Raw genomic sequence first — 16,579 nt, forward strand, 5'->3', positions numbered from 1 at the left:
AATGCAATTAATAAATGCCTGAAACTTACAAGACCTGAACAGTACAGGGAGAGAATTTCTCAGTATATTTGGCCTAGGATACATAAAGGACCATTTTTCAGCATTGTTGCATCTATGTATGTATAGAAGGGCTTCAACCTTTACTGTAAAATATGATGGGTTTTAACTCTTCATCCTCATCTCCTACTTTGAGAAAAATGAGATCTAGTTATTTTCAGCTTTAAAACAAACATAGAAATCTGCATTTTTCTGCGATTTGTTATGTTTAAAATTAGTGTTCTTGTAGTTTATTTTCTAAATTTACAGCTTTATCTTACTGGTAAACTTTTATGATATATTGATAGATGGGCTTTTTGGGGGTAAATTTGATTAGCAGAAGTGGACAGGAGATTTTTAAAGTTTGGATAAGGCCTATTTCCTGTTTCCACTGATTTATGCATACTTGAAAAACATGTATTCCTCACTTTCTCAGAGACAAACTTTTTTTTTTTTTTGTCTTCACAGGTGAAAAGCCAGATCCTGACCAAACATTTAAATTCACATCTTTACAGAACTTTAGCAACTGTCTGCCCAACTCTTGCACAACACAAGTACCTAATCATAGTTTATCTCACAGACAGCCTGAGACAGTTCTTACGGAAACACCCCAGGACACAATTGTAAGTGTCTTATATTCTAGTGTTCAAAATATTATGAAAACTACAAAGAATGATCTGAACTAAATAATATATTGTGAATGACTTGGTAGAAATTTTCTGTTTCAGGAATTAAACAGATTGAATTTAGAATCTTCCAATTCAAAGTACTCCTTGAATGCAGATTCCTCAGTGTCTTATATTGATTCAGCTGTAATTTCACCTGATACTGTCCCACTGGGAACAGGAACTTCCATATTATCTAAACAGGTTCAAAATAAACCAAAAACTGGTCGAAGTTTATTAGGAGGACCAGCAGCTCTTAGTCCATTAACCCCAAGGTAAGTCAAACAAGATACTTTCAAATGTGCTATAATACCAAATGATCTTATGATAACTCATATTGTTAGTAATGCAGATTATTACAACAGCAACTTCTAAATCACTATGGAAACAGGGGCATTCTGTTTTCAGAAAATGAAGTAAAAACTGGCAAATAATGATGTTGCCAGGTGCGGTGGCTCATGCCTGTAATCCCAGAACTTTGGGAGGCCAAGGCAGGCAGATCACCTGAGGTCAGGAGTTCAAGAACAGCCTGGCCAACATGGTGAAACCCTGTCTCTACTAAAAATACAAAAATTAGCTGGGCATGGTGGCGGGCACCTGCAATCCCAGCTACTCGGGAGGCTGAGACAGGAGAATTGCTTGAACCCGGGAGGCGGAGGTTGTAGTGAGCCGAGATGGAGCCACTACACTCCAGCCTGGGCGACAGACCAAGACTCCAACTCAAAAAAAATTGATATTGAATATTGGACTGGCCAGGCGCAGTGGCTCACGCCTGTAATCCCAGCACTTTGGGAGACCAAGGTGGGCGGATCACGAGGTCAGGAGATCGAGACCATCTTGGCCAACATGGCGAAACCCCGTCTCTACTAAAAATACAAAAAATTAGCCGGGTGTGGTGGCACGCGCCTGTAGATCCAGCTACTCGGGAGGCTGAGGCAAGAGAATCACATGAACCCGGGAGACAGAGGTTGCAGTGAGCCGAGATGGCGTCACTGCACTCCAGCCTGGGAGACAGGGCAAGACTCCATCTCAAAAAAAAAATTGGAGGAAAATTTAAAATTCTGAAATATTCCTTAATTAGGTAGTAAACACATTAAAAAATACTGTCTTTATGGCTGTGCATTAATGGATAGCGGTGAGCCTCATGAAATGTTATAATCAGGGCACCATTGGTTACTGTTAAAGTGCCTTTTTCCAAAACATGGAGGAAATTTGACACCTACCTTTTTTTGTTTGAGACAGGATCTCACTCTGTCACCCAGGTTAGAGTGCAGTGGCACAATCATAGCTCACTGCAGCCTCAAATTCTTGGGCTCAAGCGATCCTCCCACCTCAGACTCCTGAGTAGCTGGGACTGCAGGCACATGCCACCACACCTGGCTAATTTTTTAAGTGTTTTTGTAGAGATGGGGTCTTGCTGTGTTGCCCAAGCTGATCTGGAACTCCTGGCCTCTAGTGATCCTCCTGCTGTGGCCTCCCAAAGTGCTAGGATTACTGTGAGCCACTGAACCTAGCTGTCACACCTATTAATATAAAATATTTTATCAAAATTATTAGAAGTATATGTATGTATAAATACAGGAACTCAGCCCAGAGGATACATATCCAAAAGTATCAAAATGAAAAATTATGTGCTAGAATGGGTTGGGCATGGGGGCTCATGCCTGTAATCCCAGCACTTTGGGAGGCTGAGGTGGGCAGATCACTTGAGACCAGGAGCTCAAGACCAGTCTGGCCAACATGGTGAAACCCTATCTCTACTAAAATTACAAAAATTAGCCCGGCATGGTGACACATACGTGTAATCCCAGGTACTTTGGGGGTTGAGACATAAGAATCATTTGAACCCAGCAGGTGGAGGTTGCAATGAGCTGAGATCATGCCACTGCACTCCAGCCTGGGCAACAGAGCGAGACTCTGTCTCAAAAAAATATATACATATATGCTAGAAGAAATTCTATGAATCAGGTCCTGAGGCCGGGGAACTACTAAAATAGCATGACCATGAGATTACAACTCTGGAGAGTTATAGTTATCTAATGGTCTCTAGAGACATTTTCTCTGTAGTTGTGTCTAAATCCCATAAATTCCAAGAATTTGAAGTAATCTCATCATTTGGATCTTAGATTTATAAAGCTACTCTTCTTTATTTCTAATAAATCTCCTGAGATCAGTAATTGTTGCTCAGTTTAGTTCCTTGTTTGATAGCTTTTTTAAATTTTAGTTGTGGTGGGTGGAATAGTCTACATTCACAGCTTATTTTTAATCTGCCCCTCAGATCCTCACTGTCCCTAAGACTGATTTGCCATTCTCTTCCTTTTAGACCTTCTAATTTAAGTATACTGCTGCTTTATATATGCCTTGATGACTTTTTGACACCTTGATTTCAACCTCTTCTCAGTTTTGGGATTTTGCCATTAGAAACCCCAAGTCCTGGAGATGGATCCTATTTACAAAACTACACTAATACACCTTCTGTAATTGATGTGCCATCCACCGGAGCCCCTTCAAAAAAGGTATTTTCCATGTAAAATGCAGTTTGGGAATTGATTAAAGCAACTTGTTTATTTCAGTCTTTTAAAGGTAATCTCAGGGAAAATCTTACTTTATGTAATTGCTTTTGCCTTATATTTGAACCCAGCAGGTAGAGGGTGATCTAAATATAAAAGAATGTCATTATCGTTGTAGCCTCTTGGTTATAGTAGGAGACAGACTTCTTACTCTTTTGGCCAAGTAAGATTGTATCTCACAAATTTAGTTTATTTCAGCATATAGTTAAATAAACATAATCATATTTTTACTTTTTAATTTCCTTTTTAAAAAACAAAATTAATATTGTTTATATTACTTGACTATAAATAACAGAAATTATGTCTGCCATAGTTTTTACTTGTCCCTACCACTGTGTATATATGTTTTTTTAATAACACTAATAATTATATGAAAAAAAATTTGCTCAGGTAAAGCCAGATATTTCTGATAATAAGATTTTTGGTAGATCATGGATGTATAGTTTAAACATGAAAATGAAAAATATTTGGTAGTATACTTATAGTAAATATTGCGGCAAGTTTCATGAGGCTTTTTTTTTTTTTTTTTTGAGACAGGGTCTCGCTCTCCTGTCCAGGCTGGAGTGCAGTGGTGTGACCATGACTCACTGTAGCCTCTACCTCCCAGGCTCAAGTGATCCTTCCACCTTAGCCTCCCAAGTACCTAGGACTATAGGTGTACACCACCACACCCAGCTAATTTTTTTAACTTTTATTTTTGTAGAGACAGGATCTCACTGTGTTGCCAGGGATGGTCTCAAACTCCTGGGCTCAAGCAATCCTCCTGCCTTGGCCTCTCAAAGTGCTAGGATTATAAACATGAGTCACTGCCCAGCTGAGGCTCTTGTTTTATAATGTTCCCTTATATAGGTATATGGAAATAGAGGCCAAAATACCATTTTTAAAAAGCATATCTGTGGCACAAGGTAACTTCTGTGAGAATTAAATTAGGTTCTATATATAAAATACCTATTGCCATGCTTCATAAATATTCAAGAAATGGAAGCTAAACAAGTCATACTAATATGTGAATAACAGTTATACTCTCTTTACCTTAATAGAAACATGTTCCTTCTTATAGTTGTTTTTTACTATTTTACTCCTGAACATCCTTAGAATCTGCAAAAGATTTTTCTATAATAACTCCTTAGTGAGTGATAATAGGAACTCCAAGAATACTTAAAAGGGACTGCAAAGTAGTTTGTGTATGGATTGTTTTAAACATTACAGTTAGGAAGAAGGCAAAACAAAATGGTAGTTAGCATGCCAGGTGAAGTAGGCCAAAACTAGAAGAGCCATAATAACCATAATAACCAGAGCAAGTTAAGGCAGTGGGCAGGCACATGATTTTAGTGCCCAGATAAGATTGCTTTCTCATCCTCTTCTGCCTCTGTTCTCCTCTTACCTTATTACAAGACATTCCCAGAAAAGTCACGCATGTAGGTCTGCATGCAGTGTCAACTGAAAATATCAAACCAGGTAGTGAGTGCAGTGTACATAGTTCTTTGATAAATAAGGAAAAGCCAGAATTGACTTTTGTCCCTTGGATGAATGTAGTGATCCCAATTTGGAAAAGGCGGAGGAAGGCTTATGAAGTTTTATTTTGAAGTGGTGGTACATTAGATGAAAATATTCAGTAGAAAGTTAGTCATAGAGGAAAAAATGTGACCTGCTGATAGAAATAATAATTGAAGCTATTAAAATGACCAGGCTCTCCTAGGGAAAGAAAGAGTAGCTAAGGAGAACAGAGTAAACCTAATTTAAAAATAGTAGAAGGATAAAGGGCCAGCAAATGAAGTGGCAGAACAAATAATGTAATGTTTTGGAAGTAACACAAAGTTTCAAAAAGTAGGGCATGATCAGTGATGTTGAATGCAGGAAAGGCTAAAATAAGGTTTTATTATCTGATGAGACAGTGATTATTAGTGATTATTTATAATATGCAGTTTGAGGATTGTGTACAGGACATCAGGGTAACAGTAAGTTTTGAAGAAAATTCTCTGGTAGCCAAAGGGGAAAAACAGTGCACTGATACAATAGTCATAGATCATTTAAAGAAGCTAGATGGTGGAAATGAATAGAAATAAGGGAATAAATTAGAGAAGACTGAAGAGCCAAGCAAAGATTTTTTTTTCTCCAAGGGAACAGAAACCAATTAATGAAGATTAGAAAAACTAAGCAATATTAACTCTAAAGAACAATATCCTTAGATTTTGGAAAGTAATCAGATGGTTGTTTTTTTAAAATCTACTCCTCTGAACTCCTTTAGAACTGTTACCAAGTGCCAAAGGAGTATAAAATCTTATTGTATTATTATTTTTTTCTGTGTATAATGAGATAAATCATAAATCTTGAGAATTTAGCTGTCTTAAAATTTTTTAGTACTTAACCCCAAATAGAGAAGGTATGTAATAAATGGAGGATGGTCACAATGAGATGAAAAGAATAGCTTCTGGGGATTTTTAGTCTTTGAAACAAAAAGCGAAAGATGAAAAGACATTATAGAGGTAAAAATACTGTGAGATTAAAACAGGGAAATAGACTAATATTCATACTAATACAACAATAATTAACAATATGATATAAATAGTTTATCTTTAAGGTGACAGTATATTATGGCTGCTTGTATTGAGAAAATGTAGATGGGAGCGTTGTGTTGTCTTTTATCATTTACAGTGCAGCCCATAATTCACAAACCTAGACTTTTCGTGTTTTACAGTCTGTTGCCAGAATCGGCCAAACTGGAACAAAGTCTGTCTTCTCACAGAGTGGAAATAGCCGAGAGGTAACTCCAATTCTTGCACAAACACAAAGTTCTGGTCCACAAACAAGGTATTTATCATTGTAATTATTCAACTTTTCTTGGCATAAAACTTGATTCTTTACATTTCTTCAATTTAGGCAGATAGTGACTCTCATGGATTCTAGAATAACTACTGTAAATTTTGAAGATGTAAAATTTGAAACCTCTAACTTACAACACTAGTGTAATTTTGAGTTGAGTTTTGTAATGCACAGAGGACAATAGTTAACTAAAGCAGCGTTTTAGTTTACTCTGATTGCCTCATGGATTTGTAATTTTCTTCTTATGCACATGACCCTTTCTATAGTTTAGGTACAGGTAGGTTTCATACTCCCCTTCCCACATTATGCATGTCTATAAACAGATTATAAAAATAACAGACAAATAAACTTCAAATAATGAATCTATTTCCACACAGAAATGGTGTTAGATAGGATTTTCTTTTCCTCTTCAAGGACTCAATAGATTATAGCTAACATTTTAAAAGGAAGATACAGTTTTCTTTCTCCTTTCTAAAACTGTGAACATGTACCTAAATTTTAAAACAGACACACACACAGGTGTGCATATACCTCCTTGACTATCTAAAAGACCTCTATGTTCCTGTAATGCTCCCAGAATGGTAAGTCTAATCCTCTTGAGTGCTAGCTTGCAGTGATTGCCTGAGGCTCTGTTGTGAGAAGGAACTTGAGACCTCCTGCAAAGCAAGATTATATGTAAAAAGAATTTCTGATTTGTACATTTCACTTTAGAGTCAAACAAATAGACTAACACTAATAAACATCAGCTCTTTTTTTTATGGAGACGGAGTTTCACTCTTGTTGCCCAAGCTGGAGTGCAGTGGTGTGATCTCGGCCCACCACAACCTCCGCCTCCCGAGTTCAAGCAATTCTCCTGCCTCCGCCTCCTGAGTAGCTGGGATTATAGGCATGCATCACCACACCCAGCTAATTTTGTATTTTTAGTAAAGACAGGGTTTCTCCATGTTGGTCAGGCTGGTCTCGAACTCCCAACCTCAGGTAATCCGCCTGCCTCAGCCTCCCAAAGTGCTGGGATTACAGGCATGAGCCACCGTGCCTGGCCAACATTCACTCTTAATAATTTTGTGTTCTTTGTATTGTTGATTCCATTTTATCTCCTTAATTGCCTATATTAGTTTTCTAGGGCTGCCATAACAAAGTACCACAACTTAGTGTCTTAAAACAACAGATACTTATTCTCTTACAGTTGTAAAGCCATAAGTCCAAAATCAAGGTGTTGGCAGGGTTGTTCCCCTTCCAAAATCTCTAGAGGAGGATTTCTCCTTGCCTCCTCCAGCTTCTGATAACCCCAGGTGTTCTTTAGCATGTGACAGTATAACTCAGTATCTACCTCTGTCTTCACATGGTCATCTTCCATGTGTGTTTCTGTATCTAAATTTCCCTCTTGTAAAGACAACAGTTATATTGGATTAGGGTCAACCCAGATATCCTCAGCTTAACTCAATGACATCTGCAAAAACCAAATTTCCAAATAAAATCACATTGACATGTACTGGGGCTTAGGGCTTCAACATATCTTTTGGGGAGGTACAATTCAATATTGCCTTATTAGCAATTGCTCTTTATTTTGTCTTTTTAGAGGTTGTTTGGAGTTTGTAGTAAACATTTTAACTTATCAAGGTTTGCCTTCAAGTAATAGACAATTTCATGTATAGCACAGAACCTTACAATAGTATACTTTCGTGCTCCTCTCTTAGTCTTTATGGGAGGGATGGTTGTAATATATTTAATTTCTATATATGTTATAAACCCCACAGTGCATTATTGTGGTTGTGGTTTCTGCCTTAAACAGTCAGTTGTCTTTTTATAGAGTTTTTTTTTGTTTTTGTTTTTGTTTTTTAGACGGAGTTTCGCTCTGTTACCCAGGCTGTAGTGCAATGGTGCAATCTCGGCTCACTGCAACCTCCACCTCCCCAGTTCAAGCAATGCTACTGCCTCAGCCTCCCATGTAGCTGGGATTACAGGCATGAGCCACCACGCCCAGCTGAAATTTTTTTAAATGAGAAAAAGAAGTCTATTTTATATTTACACACATAACTACAATTTCTGGTGCCCTTTCCTTCTATAGATCCAGATTGCGATCTGATATCATTTTCCTCCACCTTGAAGGACTTCTTTTTAACATTTTTTTTTTTTTTTTTTTAAGACAGAGTCTCACTCTGTCACCAGGCTGAAGTGCAGTGGCACGGTCTTGGCTCACTGCAACTTCTGCCACCTGGGTTAAAGCGATTCTCCTGCCTCAGCCTCCTGAGTAGCTGGGACTACAGGTGTGCACCACCACACCCAGCTAATTTTTGTATTTTTAGTAGAGACAGGGTTTCACCATGTTGGCCAGGATGGTCCCGATCTCTTGACCTTGTGATCCTCCTGCCTTGGCCTCCCGAAGTGCTGGGATTACAGTCATGAGCCACCGCACCTGGCCTTTTTATCATTTCTTATAGTATGAGTCAGCGGTAATGAATTTTTTCAGCTTTTGTGGGTCAGAAAAAAAGTTCTTATTTCATCTTTATTTTTGAACAATATTTTTACTAGGCAAGAATTTCTTTTTTTTTCTTTTTTTTTCTTTTTTTTTGAGACAGAGTCTTGCTTGTTGCCTGGGCTGGAGTGCAATGGCACAATCTTGGCTCCCTGCAACCTCTGCTTCCCGAGTTCAAGCAATTCTCCTGCCACGGCCTCCCGAGTAGCTGGGATTACAGGCATGTGCTATCACGCTCAGCTAATTTTTGCATTTTTAGTAGAGATCGGCTTTCACCATGTTGGCCAGGCTAGTCTTGAATTCCTGACCTCAGGTGATCCGCCCATCTTGGCCTCCCAAAGTGCTGAGATTACAGGCGTGAGCCACTACGCCTGGCCAAGAATTTCTAATTGACAATTTTTTTAGGGATGTTGCTTTACTGGTTTTTTGGCTTATATTGTTTCTGACAAGAAATCTGCTGTCAATCTCATTTTTGTTCCTCTATATGTAGTAATATGTCTTTTCTCTGTTTCAAGGTTTTGTTTTTAATTGCTGATTTTAAGCAATTCGATTATGATGTGCTCTAGTGTAGCTTTCTTGTTTCTCGGCCTTTGGATTTATTGAGCTTCTTGGATCTGTGGGTTTATAGTTTTCATAATAGTTGGCTAAATTGGGGGCATTATTTCTTCAAATATTATGTCCATGTCTTACCCTCTCCCTCTGGGACTCCAGGTACTTGTATATTAGATTGCTTGAAGTTGCCCCACAGCTCACTAATTCTTCGTTTTTGTTTCCAATCTTTCTCCTCTCCGTGTTTCATTTTGGATAGTGTTTATTGCTATGTCTTCAAATTAATGTTTCTTCAGCAGTGTCAGACCTGTTATTAACCACACCCAGTGTTGTTGGGTTTTTTGTTTTGTTTTGTTTTTTTATTGCAGACATTTATCTTTCATCTCTAGATTGATTTGGTTTTCTTTCTTTCTTTCTTTTTTTTTTTTTTTTTGAGATAGAGTCTCGCTCTGTTGCCCAGGCTGGAGTGCAGTGGCACAATCTGGCTCACTGCACCCTCCGCCCCTCCTGGGTTCAAGCGATTCTCCTGCCTCAGCCTCCTGAGTAGCTGGGATTACAGGCATGTGCCACTGCGCCCTGCTAATTTTTGTATTTTTAGTAGAGACGGGGTTTCACCATGTTGGTCAGGGTGATCTCAAACTCCTGACTCGTGATCCGCCCACCTCGGCCTCCGAAAGTGCTGGGATTACAGGTGTGAGCCACTGTGCCCAGCCTTTTTTTTTTTTTTTTTTTGAGACAGTGTCTCACTGTCACCCAGGCTGGAGTACAGTGATGCTACTATGGCTCACTGTAGCCTCAAACTCCTTGGCTCAAGCGATTCTCTCGCGTTAGCCTCCTGAGTAGCTGGGACTACAGGCACATGCCGCCACATGTGGCTGATTATTTTTATTTTTATTTTTTTGTAGAGACAAGGACAAGGTCTCTATGAGACGAGGTCTTGCTATGTTGTCCAGGCAGATCTTGACCTCCTGGCCTGAAGCAGTCCTGGCTTGGCCTCCCAAAGTGCTGGGCCAACAGGCATGAGCCACCTCATCCAGCCTCTTCCATGTTTTTGAACGTATAGGATGTATTTGTATTTTTTTAATGTTTTTGCCTACTAAGTCTGTTACTTTGTTATTTCTAAGTGTTTCTTATATTACTTTTCCTCTTCATTGTAGATTATATTTTCCTGCTGTTTTCTATGCCTAGTGTTTTTTAATTGGATGTCAGTTATTATAAATTTTACTTTTTTTCTTTGAGACAGGGTCTTTTACTCTGATGCCCAGGCTGGAGTACAGTGGTGTGATTATAGCTCAGTGCAGCCTCAAACTCCTGGGCTCAAGAAGTCCTCCCACTTCAGGCTCCCGGGTAGCTGGAACTATAGGCACGTGCCACATATGGCTAATTTTTTTTTAGTTTTGCAGAGATGGGGTCTTGCTGTGTTGCTCAGGCTGTTCTCATTCTCAAACTCCTGGCCTCAAGCAATCCTCCCACCTCACCCACCCGAGTTGTTGGGATTACAGGTGTGAGCCACTGTGCCTGGCTATAAATTTTACATTGTTGATTACTGGATATTTTTGCATTCCTTTAGGTATTTTAAAGTTTTATTCTGAGATGCAGTAAAGTTGCTTGGAAACAGCTTGATCCCTTCAGGTCTTACCTTTTAAATTTTGTCCAGACAAAAGTAGCCTTAGTCTGGACTAATCTTGTCCCACCATTGAGGAAGTACCCTTTGAGTACTCTCCTCAAAAACCTGTTTAGTATGAGGTTTCTTCACTCTGCCTGTTGAAAGTATGAGCTATTCCCAGCTTGGAGTGAGATCCAGTAATTATTCTGTCTACTTCTTTTCAGTAATACTTTCCCCAGCTTTGGGTAGTTTCTTCACTATAGTACTATAATGTAATTCTGATGCTAACTACCCAAACTTAGCACAGACACCACAGGTTAAGATCACAGTCCCCAACAAGAACTGTCTGAACTGCCCAGTTGTAGGTTCTGGGTTCCCCAGGCCACCCACATTTCTGACCAACTGGCTACAAATTTAAGGATTCCTACTACCCTCTTACATTCAGTAATTTGCTAGAGCACCTCACAGAGTCCAGGAAAGTGCTATACTTAATGATTACAGTTTTACTGTAGATGACATAATTAGGAGATCCATAGGATTAGATATGGGAGGGTCCTGATACAGAGCTTTCATGTCTTCTTTCTGGGCTCACCCTCCCAATGCATCAGTATGTTTACAAACCAGGAATTTGAGCCAAGTTTTGGTGTTCAGAATTTTTATTAGGGTTTTTAAATTATGTAGGTGTGATTGATGGAATCATTGGCCACATGATTGAACTCAATTTCCTTCCCAGAGGAGCTCAGGCTGGTGTTGCTGGCTCAAAGCCCCAGCCCTCTAATCACATGGTTGACTTTTTTTTTTTTTGAGACAGAGTTTCGCTGTTGTCACCCAGGCTGCAATGCAATGGCACGATCTTGGCTCACTGCAACCTCCACCTCCCGGGTTCAAGTGATTACACTTGAACCCGCGAGTGGCTGGGATTACAGGCACCCGCCATCATGCCCAGCTAATTTTTGTATTTTTAGTAGAGACGGGGTTCCACCATGTTGGCCAGGATGATCTCGATCTCTTGACCTCGTGATCCGCCTGCCTTGGCCTGCCAAAGTGCTGGGATTACATGCGTGAGCCACCATGCCTGGCCACATGGTTGACCTTTACAGCACAGCCAGCACCCATCCAGAAAGTATCTAGGAGTTACTTCATTAGCATAAATTCAGGCACGGTCCCAGGAGCTCATAATGAATAACAAAGACATCCCTGTCACTTGAGGAATTCCAAGGACTTAGTAGATCTCAGGAGCCTGGGGCGTGGACCAGACAAATTCTTTATTATATAACACTCAAACACCTACACTGATCAATTTTCAACTGAAGACTCTAGGGAAGCCCTCTGCAGATCTTTGTAGGTCTCCTCTTTGTAGCTCTCTTCTCTCTGGTGCTCTGCCTTGCAAATTCTGGCTGCTTTGGCTTTCTCAAATTCTCAACATTTTCTTTTCAACACAATGGGACCACTGAGCTCTATTTTGCATTCTTTTTTCCTGCAAGGTGGCCCTAGAACTGTCCTCGGAAATGTTTTGCCTATTGTCCAGTGTCTGAAAACCATTGTTCCATATATTTGGTTCAGTTTGTAGTTATCTGAAATGGGAGAATAAATTTATTCCATTTTACTCTGTCATGACTAGCGGAAGTCTGTTCTTTCTATTTAGAAAGTTTTTTTAGAGATGATTAGAATGGCATAGTATTTTAGCTAAATCATCCAAGAAAGGTTGTGTGTCATTTGCTCCATATGAAGTGAAGTCTAATTCTGAACTTTGGAAACCTTTCGTTATCAAACTCCTAGTTTATCAGATGCAGATTAAAAGGATTTGTGTGTGTGTGTGTGATATACACACACATGCGTATACAGAGGTATCTGTACATATTATATATGTACATATCGTAAAAGATGAAAATATATATCTTTTTATTTTCTGAAATTCTTTGACCCAGACTCAGGTAGCTAGTAGGATTTCCCATAAATTATAAAGTTTAGATAGTTTAGTCCATAAGTTTACCCACTGTCAATTCTAGATTGTTTCAGATTTTAAGTTTGCTTGCTAAGATTGAAATTCTCATATCTCAGGGTTTGCCTTTAAAGTAAAAATGTACAGAGGCTCCTTTCGCTCTAAACAGAATAAACCTTTGATATAGCTGTTTGAATTTACAGGGAAATAACTTCTCAAATATTAGTAGTTCTAGTGGTATTTACTTGTTAACAAATACCCCACATTTAGACTATCTTTGCCCAACTGTCTTTTCTTTTTTCTCTAACTTGTTGTAGTTGCAAATGAAGGGTAAAAATAATTGATTTATAGATGTGCTTATCATTTGTCGATCCAGAGTTTTATGAGGATTATTTTTAGTTCAAATTAAGAATTTCAGAGAGAGTGAAGATCTATGCTATAATCTTTACTATTTTGTAGTAATGAGTCATTTTATTTTTATTTTTTTATATGAAGGAAAGTTTATTAAGGATTATTGACTTATGATCACAAGGTGAAGTCCCACAAGAGGCCATCTGCAAGCTGAGAAGCAGGAAAGCCAGTCCGAGTCCCTCGTTTTTAAATACTGTGTTTTCATAGAGAAACCACGAAAAGAAATGATCAAATTCATCAACTTTAGAGTACTTATATAATTAATGTATATTTTTAAAATATACCCAAATTGAAACAATGGTTAATGGTCATAAATCAAGTAAAATATTAATGTCTTCCTTTATAATTTTTTTTTAGTACAACACCTCAGGTATTGAGCCCCACTATTACATCTCCCCCAAACGCACTGCCTCGAAGAAGTTCACGACTGTTTACTAGTGACAGCTCCACAACCAAGGTAATTTAAAGATTTCTGTATGTCACATTTACTTAATGCTTCCCCTGCTAAAATTTCTGTTCATTGATGACTCCATTTCTAATAAGTTAACAAAGAGACTATTTCGAATTTTAAAATGTTTTAATTTAGAGGGCCATCTATGATTTTTGTGAAGTTAATTAGTCCTTTGGTAAATATTATATAATATTCTTTTTTAATTAAAAAATTTTTTTTCTCAAGTTAAAAATGACATAGGAATAATCTTGAAATGGCAAAATTATAGGAATGGACAACAGATCAGTGATTATTAGGAGTTAGGCCTCTAGGGAGGATGTTACTATTAAATCATGGCACAAAAGAATTTCATTGTGGTGGTACAACAGTCCTGTATCCTGATTGTGGTGGTTGATTACACAGATCCATTCACGTGATAAAATTTTATAGAACTATGCACACACATACACACACACGGGTTTATATAAAAACTGATGAAATCCATGTAAGGTCTTTAGTTGATAATATTGTACTAATTTCAGTTTCCTGGGTATGATGATATACTATGGTTATGTCACATGTTATCATTTGCAGAAGAGTGAGTCTAAAATTATTTGAAAATAAAAGTTAAAAAAAACTGGAGACCCGGCGGACGCAGTGGCTCACGCCTGTAATCCTAGCACTTTGGGAGGCCAAGGTGGGCCGATCACTTGAGCTTAGGAGTTTGAGACCAGCCTGGTCAACATAGCAAGACCCCATCTCTGAAAAAAAAAAATTAGCTGGGATGGTAGTACTCTTTGATCCCAGCTGCTTGGGAGGCTGTGGTAGGAGAATCACTTGAGCCTGGGGAGGTCAAGGCTGTGGTGAGCTCTGATTACATCATTACACTCCAGCACGGGCAACAGAATAAGATCCTGTCCCAAAAACAAAACAAAGGCCGGGCACGGTGGCTCATGCCTGTAATCCCAGCACTTTGGGAGGCCAAGGCAGGCAGATCACCTAAGGTCAGGAGTTCGAGACCAGCCTGACCAACGTGGAGAAACCCAGTCTCTTCCAAAATAAAAATTAACCGGGCGTGGTGGCTTACGCCTGTAATCTCAGTTACGCGGGAGGCTGAAGCAGGAGAATCGCTTGAACCCGGGAGGCAGAGGTTGGGTTGCGGTGAGCTGAGAATTACATCTACTTATTTTCTTACTTTTAAATAATAAATGAGAGTTTGATATACTTTCACAAGAGGGCTACACTTAATGCTGACACACCTTAGTCACTATTAGTTAATGTAATTTATGTTCAGAATTACTGTGTTTAAAATTAAATGACTTTGAAGACCTTTGTTTTTATAAACTCTCTTCTGAAAAAAATATAGAATTAATCAAGATTGTACATTTATTTTATATCTAATACTGGAGAAAGGGCTGAGGAGAAATCTAAAATACATGAGTATAACAGGTGTGAAATTTCTCCCCTTTTACAGGAGAATAGCAAAAAATTAAAAATGAAGTTTCCACCTAAAATCCCAAACAGAAAAACAAAAAGTAAAACTAATAAAGGAGGAATAACTCAACCTAACATAAATGATAGCCTGGAAATTACAAAATTGGACTCTTCCATCATTTCAGAAGGGAAAATATCCACAATCACACCTCAGATTCAGGCCTTTAATCTACAAAAAGCAGCAGCAGGTCTGTTTTAAATGCTTAATATTATCTTTGTATTTTATTATGTACTTATTTTAAGTAAATTTATTTATGTTCATTACAGTACCTTCATTGTTTTTTATATAGATGTTGGAATTTTTAATAGATTAGTTTGTAATTACCTTTTCTAGAGAAGCAAACTATTTTATTGCGTTTTTTCCTTTGTTTACTATGTTGTTTTCTCCTAGAAGGTTTGATGAGCCTTCTTCGTGAAATGGGGAAAGGTTATTTAGCTTTGTGTTCATACAACTGCAAAGAAGCTATAAATATTTTGAGCCATCTACCTTCTCACCACTACAATACTGGTTGGGTACTGTGCCAAATTGGAAGGGCCTATTTTGAACTTTCAGAGTACATGCAAGTAAGTATAGGAAATGGTTATATATGCCTTTCTAGAGATAATTTCAATTTCATTAAAATAAATGCCCATGCTTAAGAAGGCTAGATCTAAAAGATCAGTATTTATTATGTAATGTCTATATATTTATTTTGTCAGTATTTATAATTTATAGTTATAGTTCTTTCTTATGTTAAGGAGTAATTTAAATTCTTTGCAACTTCTCGGAATAGGTTTATAGAGACCCAAGTCATCCAGACATTCTTACGTAGAGTGTGTCCTATTCAGTTGTGTCTGAAAATACATATTTATATTTACCATGTAATAGGATTTATTTTTTTTTCTGCAATATACAGAGTTAATTACTGGGGTGAATTTTTGACATTGAATATGTTTTATAAACTTGAAGAATGCTATAAAGAAAATTGTGCTGATTTGAGGACACAATGTCCTTATTACAAGGCTTTTTACTCTTTGGATTTTAATTAAATTTGTTGCTTAAGTTATCTGTCTATACCAGAAAAGGAGAGAATGATTAACCTAAAGCCAAAGAAAATTCTAATTCCCAATTTATATTACCCCTTAGTTCTTCCCAAAGCATTTTCTCCACCCCCAACTTAAAAAAAGAAACCTTTTAGAAACCTATATATTAATAAAATATCTCTAATATGGATTAAAGTTGATATGATTCGTTTTTTGCTTAATTTGCTTTCAGTTCATTTATTCAATATATATCTCTGTGCATATGATATCCTGGACTCTCTTCTAGACTCTGTATTACAGCTAGTCAGACAATTTCTTGCCTCTGTGGAGCTTACATTCTAGCAACAGACAGATTATAAGCCAATAAATGTATAAGAACAGGTAGCAATAAGTCATGAAGAAAAATGAAGCATGGTGAGGAAACTGGGAGACAATGAAGTATGGTGTTTTTGTTTTGCTTTGTTTTTGTTTTTATGTACTCAGAGGGAAGGTTACTCTTCCCTTCATGATCCATGCAAAGATCTAGGGGAAAGGTGTTCTTTCCCACAGGGAAT

At 38.0% G+C, this 16,579-nt stretch overlaps 1 protein-coding gene across 13 annotated transcripts in view; it reads left to right on the forward strand.

Annotated features, from left to right (window-relative positions):
* CDC27 (cell division cycle 27) overlaps window positions 1-16,579 on the forward strand; it is a 69,467-nt gene that overhangs the window by 31,667 nt on the left and 21,221 nt on the right. For 5 of the 13 annotated variants that reach the window (XM_031011160.2, XM_031011162.3, XM_031011164.3 and 2 more), the window contains 7 exons: window positions 505-659; window positions 765-976; window positions 3,103-3,217; window positions 5,970-6,082; window positions 13,436-13,535; window positions 14,983-15,190; window positions 15,394-15,566. In XM_031011160.2, coding sequence (XP_030867020.1) covers window positions 505-659; window positions 765-976; window positions 3,103-3,217; window positions 5,970-6,082; window positions 13,436-13,535; window positions 14,983-15,190; window positions 15,394-15,566 — 1,076 coding nt within the window. Of the gene's footprint in view, window positions 1-504; window positions 660-764; window positions 977-3,102; window positions 3,218-5,951; window positions 6,083-13,435; window positions 13,536-14,982; window positions 15,191-15,393; window positions 15,567-16,579 lie in introns of all 13 variants that reach the window. The other 8 variants (XM_055387769.2, XM_055387771.2, XM_055387773.2 and 5 more) reach the window with 3 other exon arrangements.

This window comes from Gorilla gorilla, chromosome 4, assembly GCF_029281585.2.
Source record: "Gorilla gorilla gorilla isolate KB3781 chromosome 4, NHGRI_mGorGor1-v2.1_pri, whole genome shotgun sequence".
NCBI lineage: Eukaryota > Metazoa > Chordata > Mammalia > Primates > Hominidae > Gorilla > Gorilla gorilla.